We start from the raw sequence: 10,134 nt of genomic DNA on the forward strand, positions 1-10,134 counted from the left end.
TTGAGAGTTTACGAACTTTAAAAGAATCGAATGGCAATAAAGTTGCAATTATTAAAAAATCATAATTATATCAATGTCCCCCGTGTTAACGAAGGTATATAATAAATAGTCAATAAACGGCTGCCATAACGGCGTACATAGTTTCATAATGGACCCGGGATAAGCCCATGGGTAGTTATGACACTAGGTGTGCCACTATGGCAATAAGGCTCAACCAAGCCGTGTATTTCCCTCTTGATAACTCCGAAGTTAACGAAGTGATCCTTAAGAAACTGCGCATGCATCACATCATCTATATTTATGTAAAGTTTCATAAATGTTCACCAACAGCTTACCTTAATATAGTTTGAAAATCCCATTTTTACGAAATAAAGAGGAAAATATCTGCTTTTACTAGGTCAAGGGGGATAATACAACATTTAAACAAAGGTCACGTGCACCTCAATTATTATATGAGGGAGTGGAGATTCTAGTTAACATTTTTTTTAATTATAAGCATTTTCATTTTTTAAACTAAATCTAGGGGAAAGACTCTGTCTTTACTAGGTCAAGGAAATAATACAATGCGTGAGCTAAGGTCATGTGCTAATTTATTATTATGTGAGGTTTGGTGATTCTAGTTTAAGTATTTTTTGAAAAGCATTTTCTTTGTTTTTCAAACAAATCAATTCTGTCTTAACTTAGTCAAGGGGATACTGACAGTGAGCAAATGTCATGACATTGTGCTAATTAGTTATTATGTGAGGTTTGGTGATATTCGTTAAATACTTAATAAATGATAAACATTTTCAATTTTGGTCGGACAGACGCACGCATGCATGGACGGATGAACAGCCGGAAAAACAATTTATTTTGAGAGTACTACATGTACACAACCCTAAAATCTGGTTAAAAGCTAATTATACCTTGAAAATCCTATAGCGCTTTCCTTCATTTGTGTTCAATAACGCTTCGTTCCGTCGTTGTGGCAGTGGCAAAAGAATGACACAACGATAGATCAAAAGTGTCGTAATGGCGTATGCGAAAGAACAGTATTGTGCTTTTTTGTTGTTTAAATATCCGCATCATAAAGAAAGGAGACAGTTTTAAGGCGCAGTTTAGACCTGTACAACTGTGTCAGACCTCCGTTCTGTCACGCTGCATTTCTCGTTTTGTCATTCTGGCGGGGGCGGCAAATCGAGACATGGAAACAACGACAATCAAAGCCTTGAAATGTCTGATGGCTGCGGGTATTTTGGTAGATTTATTTTCTGTTTAAATGCCAGACTCTGCCTGACCCAGCTTGTGATGTAACTATGGGCTGGAATACCTTATCACTGACAGATCTTTCATAATCTAAATGGTCAGTGTGAGTGGATACAGGTTCATTGATAATTCATCCGCATTGTTCATGAATGGGACTATTTTGTGTAGCACATGAACATCCTTTGAGTGTGATTCGGAATAAAATAAAGATGTTATGATTGTCGAAAATACACTTTATCTTTGGTAGCAGGATAAACCCTCAACCAAAAATTATAAAATGCCGTTCGAAGTAGCGGATGTAAATGGACGACATTGTAAAAAAGAAGCAAAATATATTGGGGCATCAAATGTTAAAATCTGTTGTAATATGAACTTGAACATCTCCATGCTATAGCTATTGAATAGAAATGATAACGGGCACAATTAAACTATTAATTCTGATGTAGGCAATACAATACAGTTGATTCAGGTCAAATCATAATGCAATTCAGTTTTAGGTCTGTCCAAGCATACTTTTACTCTCATCGCAATATTCATCATTGTCCCCCGCGAAAATGCGTCGGAATATATTTCTGGCATTGTCAGAGTGTCTGTCCGCCCATCCAACTATTTATCAGTCCTGTAGCGGGCATCTCGTACCAACGGTAGTCACACTCACTGAACTGCTATTTGTTCATCGTATTTTATGTGATCCCCCGATCCCCAATATCCTGGTGTGTGAAACACTGTAGTCCTTGCCACTGTCAGGATGTTCGTCAGATGGTTTATTTCGTTCTTCTTCATTTTCAATGTCGAAGTTTATGCATGCTCTGGATATTGTTAGTTAAATTTATGGGTAAAACATCATTCTTTTTCTGAGAAAAAAATATATGAGCATTCTCTTTTCACAGCTAAAAGCAGCAACCTCAAGTTGTTTCAATGTTCTTCAGCACTCTGGCCACGATTTCACAAAATTATTGTTTTATTTACTTAAGTAAGTTAATTTTTTTCAGGAAAGTCAAACTTAAAGCAAATAAGAATATTCAAGTAAATTTACAAACTTATTTTCTTGGAATTAGGATCTATCATGTGAGTTTGTTGTGCGTGTCTGTTTCAGCTTGGTTTGAATCACTTCCGGTTTATCACTGAGCTTGGTTTATTGTGACATCTGCATTATCTCCCTCCAGACCTGGAATTCATCCTGCTTTACTCGATGTTTTTGACTTTGAGACTGGGAAGTCTATGTAGATTTTCCCCTTTTTCTTGTGAGTTCCTTTCTTTCTTTATAGATAGGCCAGAGCCTGGATCTAGCTTTGACAATCCTTTGGGGGTTATTCCTATTTATTCCATACTGAGTTCCTTTAAGGAGGAGTGATTTTGCAAGAATATTAAACATACATTCTTTCATTGAATCTGCATATGATATGCCTACTATTATCTCATTTAGGAGCGCCGATTCAGTGAACTTCCTCCTCATAGATTTGTGAAGTTTTATTTCCTAGGCGTTGATTTAAAAATAGTACATTTTCTCAGTTCTCGGCATCATAAATTTTCTTATTTCCTCCGAAAACAAGCTATTTCTGCGATTTCTCGCCTCTTGGTCAATCCGTTTGTACTACAGTGTTTTCATTTGAAGCTGGTTACTTTTATTTCCGTTTCCGGTTTGGCAACTTTATGATTATTTTCTCTACTGTCGGTACACCGTTAATGCTATCATACCACAGAGTACGTCAAGTTTAAGTATTTCATCAGTGTGCATTACAACAAACTTGTTTTCAGGGACAATGCTATTGTCTTCAATATAAGATGAGTCGAATGTACATCCAGTCGGTTTCATTTTTTTATTACTACTGAACGTGGTTCACGTGTCTGTTTGATCGCAAAATTGATTTGCTTTATCTGTACTCACCTGCGGTTGCACCTGTGTATCCGTGCATCTATTTTTATGTTAAATTTCGCGGATGACAAAATGACAGTGTAGTTTTTCATCGAGAGTTTCGGCAGATTTTGCTTACAAATGTGTGCCGAGTGTAACTGGACATTTGACAAGTAAAACATTTTGTAACTTTATCAAACATGTTTGCACTACCAACTAGTCACGTGATATCACATCATGTTTATTTTCTCAAAATCAGCATTTATTTGCAAAGAATCAATTAAGTATGGCCAGAGTTTCTGTCCTTAATCAATCAAATACTGCACATTTTGTCCTTCCGTAGCCATACCTTCGTAATGATTGGGCATAATGTGTTGCTATTTGGTGCGAGTGCTTGTATCAACTCAGTTTATGGTTTTTAATAATATTATCAGTATGGCTATTTGATTACACCCTCATTTATTATCACTGCATTTTATCATTTTGCAGTCACATCTTGAATTGAGAGCAAGAAAATGCCCTATTTTCTTAATATAGCAAGCGAGAAAAAAAGGATATATTTCCACATGTCAACTAATTAGTTATAGACATCAACTAACTGAATTATAATGTAGTTAATCAGAACCGTCTTAATAATTTAGGAAATATAAAAGAAATGCTTAAAATTGTTAATAAGTGATTTACTAGGTACGTTTTTCACGATAGGTTAATCGACAGGAAATTGTGTTTTAACGGATGTCGTTTACGTGTTAAAATAGAACTAATTACCCACGTGATGTATATTTGGCATTTTCTTATAAATGTGTAAACATATATGTAGCAAAAAGTTACCTATGTCAACAGTTTTATTAGATTTTATTAAAAATGATTTATGCTTATGAAAGGTAGTGTGTAAACATAAGCGAAACAAATTATGGATTGAATGGAAACTTAATATACTGCAAAAAGATACTGCTATGGAAGAAACAAGACACAGATAACAGATATTCACCTATGTAGAAATACATATACCACCCTGGCACAGAATTTGAAAATAAAAAAAGAACTTGTATTAACAGCACGTCCATAAACTTGTTGGATCCAGAAAAAAAGTTTGTATACAACAACAATGTTAAAGTATGGTAAACTAGACCGTATCTACAAATCCAAATGTAGATAGAGATTTCATTATGATTTTACTATTTTGTTTAACGGTACACAATTTAGGTAAGTTTTGTCAGCAGCTCATGCTTTTCTTCTCTGCTAGACAAGCAAGATTCTAGCCAAGTTGAGAATCTAACGTTTTAGTTACGGGCTTTCGTTTGAATAGGAAACCATTATGTAACTGATAGTAACAAACGCCAGAAGCAGACTCATATGCGAATAACTTTTATGTTGGAAAAAACCTGGTTGTACAGTCATACCTTTTTTGAATGTCTGACACGTTTGTTTTCAGTTCTAATATCGTCCTGCAATATAAATCAAAAGAATGTACACAATTATGAATGCCTTTCTTCAAATGAATTTATTTGAACTACAAATTTAGGAATAATTAAGAAATTTAGAATTACTTGTTATTTAATTATGTTGAATTACATTTTTATAAAAATGAAATATACTAACAGTAACATTTTAAAGCCTTACCCTTGATTATCGATATCTTTTCCCCCTAATTCCTTGTATGCCTGAATCGTTTCGTCCCTCTCTTTTGTGACCGTATTATTCGTCACCAGTAGGTCTTCTTTTTCTTTTGAAATAGACTCGAACTTCCTCTCCATTTCTGCATAATCCTTTTTAACATTTTCGTATTCTTTCTGAATATCATTGCAGCTAATAAAGACAATTATGGAAGCACTAATAAGTCTAACGTAAAGCTATGTCCTATATAAACTAAATCAAACCCCTACAGCAAACTTGTATGCATTGGTATATACATCGAAAAAAAAATGAATAAAATAAATACACAATGACGACAACAAAAACCGAGAGGACCATAATACTTCCACAACTCCTACAGGTATAACAAGAAACATTTCTGACAAATAACTTTAAAAACTGACTTGCAGATTTAAAGTTAATGTACAAGCTTTAACGGCCGCGTTTTTTCTCTTGTTTTTTTTTACCTATCAGAGAAATATCTTGGTAAATGGTCACACAAGAATCGTAAAACTTTCTTAAAATCGGATCAAGGCGTTCGCGTTATTTTACGAAACATATTGAGATGAATGAACTTTACTGGGTGCTACCCAAAGGAACTGTGAAATTATTTTTAAATCGTTCCAGCGGTTTCCGACCAGGGATCTTTTATTTGATTTTCGTTTAATTGCAAATTTGAAAGCATTCAGAATTCTGCATAGAGCGAATCTGAAAGGGGACAACCAATGTAGTACTTTACCATGAAGTTTGACTGTAATTAGGTTGATGGTTTAGAAGGAGATGTTCTTTTAAGAAATTATAGACGACGGATGAACGGACAGAACGACGGACATAAAACATTGACGTATACAAATGTAAGATGAAATTTCAAAATCATTATATTCATGATGTCAATATGTAAGATAGCAATAAGAATAAATAACAAAGCACATTGCATTTGTTCCTCATTACTTTTCAATATTGCTACTCTAACACATTATGTCTACTCGTAAAAATCTTTAAAAGTTAGATTCTGTAATACTTATGAACGATCTTTGTTGATCACAGGAGATATAGTTGCACGCAACCAAGACTGAGGAGTTCTCAGAGTTGAATTATTGTTTGCGTATTTCAACGAGGAAGTCATCGTAATACACATTGCCGATTTAATCCACTACCGTTATCGTATTTTCAAGGGATTTTCTCAAACCATTTCATTGATATAAAATTGAAATAAAAAAGGTTACAGGTCAACATATCAATTTCGCCTTTAAACTTTCGACTGACTTAAGCTATACATTTTGCTGAACTTAGCATTATATTTCTAAATTTGAGTTTCTCCTAATATTACTTCTACATAGATTTAAAACTGTTGAATACTGGCTTAATGTGGCTCGTTTCCTCCTATATATATATACGTTTGTTTTCTGAATATGATTTAGCCTGTTATATACACTGCGGCACCATCCACCGATAGAGATAGAGAGGCAATGTTATCTAAAATGGTATCTTCCACGAAAAGAAACTAATACATGATATAACAGCCAAAATGGCTACAGATCAATCACGAGATGAGTCATGGACTCGAGCCTAAACTACAATTACTAAAATTGGTATAAGAGTCTCATGAAAGGGTTTTTCACCTAGCACGCTAAAGAACCTAGGAAGCTTCTGGGATTGGAGCATCTTTTTTATCTTGCGCTATCCTTCCACTAACGTCACTATCAGTCTCTGGGGGAGGAGTCTCCCTTATGTGTTACATGTGGCGGCTATAGATAAGCTTACAAGCATACAAAATTGCTCACAGCTCAATCAGGTAACAAGATTGACAAGGAGTCATGCGTGAAACATATCCGCCAAAACACTTTATTTAAGCTTTTCTCTATTTAAATTCGGCAGCAATTGCAACCAAAACTCTGCATGTGTGACCCAACTTATATTCCGAATCTAAAAGGGCACTAACAAAGAAGTATTCTCGGGAAACTCTGTCAATATTGGCTCACTGATTAAGCAGAAGCTGATCCTTACACTGACGATGGATGGACGAACAGATGACGCAAATCCATTGATCCTAAACACTCGCTACAAGCACTTCATACTCAAGTGATTTAAACTGTGCATCGTCAGTAAAAACTTGAAAAGAAAAACGACGACCTCTCTTATAGCTTAGCACTGGCTTTCATCAATCTATTTCGAAAACCTTAACTACTCCAACGACTTAGAAAATAAATTATACAATAGAAGAAAATCTCTCGTTCTACACCTCAGAACGACGAAAGTAGTAGGATAATTAGACAGCACCATTTACAAACTACATCAACGTCAGAGTCACTGTCTAAATAAAATGAAACAAAATACTGAAATTTGGTGAATAATGTATACTTTCCAGCCTTTATGATACTGCAGCAGCATCAATCGACAGCGATTCATCGGACAAAACGCCTAGGCATATGGGACACTGCCTTGTGCGATTTTTGAATGAAAACCATTGAAAGGATAGTATTTTTTTGACTTTCATTGTATGAAACAGTAGTGAGTGATTAAGGGTAAAACATTAAATTAACCAGTTTATTATTTTGGAATATTCCGCAGTGACGTACATGAAGAAATGAACATTCAGAACATTGATGAGACTAAAAGTCAGTTTGCCAAAGCAATAGAATACAACTACAAAATAATGCCTAGTTACTTACCGTTTTAAAAGTTGTTCGTTATTTTCCAGTGATTGTCTGAGCTTGTCCTCTACGGTTTCCTCTTGACGTTTATCTTCTTTTTTGTCATCGTTCGTAAGACGTTTTTGGTTATATGATACTACCGGTCTGTCCATGTCCGAATGCCTATTAAATATCAAATAAAGTCTGCAGTAAAAGTAGCTTAAGACCACATATATGTTTGAGTTCGTGAAATTTTTTCGATGACTGCAAGCAAAATGGGCTTACTAAACAGACGGTCTTAAATCAAATAAACATTAGTACAGTAAAAAATACCGAGCTATTTCTTAGTCATGAAAGTACGAATAATTGAAAAAAGTCAAACTATATAGAGGGTCAGATATCCCTCTATGCAGGAAATTTCCTCTCTCCGCTTGTAAGCTATCCACAAAGCTACACAAGAACGCACAAAAGTAACAGACTACAGGAGTAAAATAAATATGTTTTCCTTACATATTTTAAAAACTATTTTTTATGATTTCTTACCAAAATGAAATCGTTTTGATAATTATGTTTTTTCTTTAACACCTATTTAAAAGTACATCAAAGAACTTCCTTCTCAAAGACAGATATTTCTAAAATCTTGTTCATTTGTTTTGACGTCGGCAAACAAAACAAATACATAGGCCACGATTTTGCTCTTAAGTTATTGCATGCTGTACTTTTGACAAATGCAAACTTATCAAAATCTGCAAGAATGCAAAAAGTTCAGTTTGTAATCTTGCTTAAAAGCGTAGTAACTGTAATTATTTTTTATTAGCTACAAACAGAATTGACCCGTAACTAAAGTAGATTTGACAAGAATTATAACAGTTAGAGCTCAAAACAATGACCTGAAAATGTAAGTTGGTTCTACTTTTACGCTTGAAATGGCATTGAACTATCAGAAATGTATGCCATTTATGGAAAATGTGAAGTTATTTGATCACATATGTTTTAAACTTTGTATTTCTTCAGTTTGAGAGCATTTTATTAAGTGTTTAGCTTTTATTTCGTTCCACATATCACATACCACTATTAAATTATGTGCATATCATCACATTAAACTTACTTCGCTGCATCTGGACTTGCCTTGGGAAGATTAGGTTTTGATATCGCAGAGTTTCCAACATCAGACGGACTTATCCTGAAACAATGATGCACAGTTACACGTATTTATATACTGCAAATCAAGGACAGATATTTGCAACTTTTCCCTGGGGTGTCTACAGCTATAACATAATAAACTTGAAATGAAATGAAATTATATTTATTAATTTTGTTGGGTTTAACGTCGCACCGACATAGGTCATATTGCGACTTTTTACAGACCCGAGGTGCCCCTCCGTGCATTATTTCATCCGTGTTTTTCATTATATGTAGATTTTCTGCTACTTTTCTTTTAATTCATTAAAGTAAACATAACATATGTTATCCTGCATCAAGCTCAGTTCGACAACTCAGTGCATCTGTTTAATGAATATATGGCCAGTGTTTATTTTCGGAACGACTTCACTGCAGTTTATGATTCCCTCCACAGGCGTGCGACTTAATTCAAATGGATCATTTTAACGATATGTATCAATAAAATCTGTAAAAAGATCCCTTGGAAGCACAAAATGCAACCAACAAAAAGAATAATAGCAGACTTGGTTTGATCGAGTCTGTACATGAGAGGTAATAAAATGTGCAACACCTCTCACGCCCCCAAAACCGGCTCAAGCGGGACCCAATTACACATCTATTGAATGGATCCCATGATCCCAGAGGACCAGAAAAAAGTTTAAATATAACAAAACTGAATCAACTGAATAATCAACGCGGACGGATATTTATGCCATTTGAGCAAAATTTGAATCTAAAACAAGATTTTAAGAGTTGTGCTTTTTAAACAGTCTATGTTCATTGATCAAGTCTTTAGAGTTCATTTTAATCCATATATTCAAGATTTTCTAAGGAAAAACCTAAGAAAAAAACTTCTCGGAAGAATTTAGCACTCCAAAACCAAACATCGACCGTACAAAATTCACATACAAATTACCCCACTGCGAGGGTTCCCTGAGCAAAAAATTAGCGACTGTGACACTGATACTGAACAATTTGGTGGACGTACACGTGTTCATCGAAGTACATTCATCCTTTTAACATAATATTATATTTTATACACACAGGTTTTCAAGCACCATAATAAACAAATATGTTACCTTTTATCTTTTGATGGTGTACCCGTGTTACCTTCACCTGACTTCTTTTCTCTGAAATAATAAAAAAGTCTAAATGTATACATACATGTTAGCAAGAAAAAAAAACGTCGATTTTCCTATTCACTATAGTAGTATTTATATTTCAGACAATAAATGCACAACACATATTTGATTACAAAATATTAATATGTTTGTTCATTAATGCCTTTTCGTTTTCTTCTGTTACAGATTTGAAAGGACTCATTTCATAGCCCAAACACAAATTACCTGGATTTTTTTAACATTTGATAACAGCTAGTCTTTACAATGCCTTTGTCATATAGATCTCAAGGTCTGGACTACCATTCTGAAAACTTATGGCATTAAGCCGCACCGTAATAATGCTAGTCAAACATACACCAACTCAAAGCAGCCTAGTTTGAGCAGATAGTAATTACCAGATATACTAGGTACCTGTTATATTGTGACATACATTCAACATCTAGATTAGAGCAAAACAGTTCATTTAAACATAGTACAGATAAAA

General features: G+C 34.4%; 1 protein-coding gene across 1 annotated transcript in view; it reads right to left on the reverse strand.

The window, feature by feature from the left end:
• Positions 1–9,659, reverse strand: part of LOC128552561 (uncharacterized) — a gene marked incomplete at its 5' end in the record, with an annotated part of 41,079 nt that extends 31,420 nt beyond the window's left edge. The window contains 5 exons of the mRNA XM_053533614.1: positions 4,504–4,548; positions 4,724–4,909; positions 7,408–7,551; positions 8,477–8,551; positions 9,609–9,659. Of these exons, the coding sequence (XP_053389589.1) occupies positions 4,504–4,548; positions 4,724–4,909; positions 7,408–7,551; positions 8,477–8,551; positions 9,609–9,659 (501 nt within the window). The remainder of the gene's footprint in view (positions 1–4,503; positions 4,549–4,723; positions 4,910–7,407; positions 7,552–8,476; positions 8,552–9,608) is intronic.
• Between the last annotated feature and the right edge of the window lie 475 nt (positions 9,660–10,134).

Source organism: Mercenaria mercenaria, unplaced genomic scaffold, assembly GCF_021730395.1.
Source record: "Mercenaria mercenaria strain notata unplaced genomic scaffold, MADL_Memer_1 contig_2911, whole genome shotgun sequence".
Lineage (NCBI taxonomy): Eukaryota > Metazoa > Mollusca > Bivalvia > Venerida > Veneridae > Mercenaria > Mercenaria mercenaria.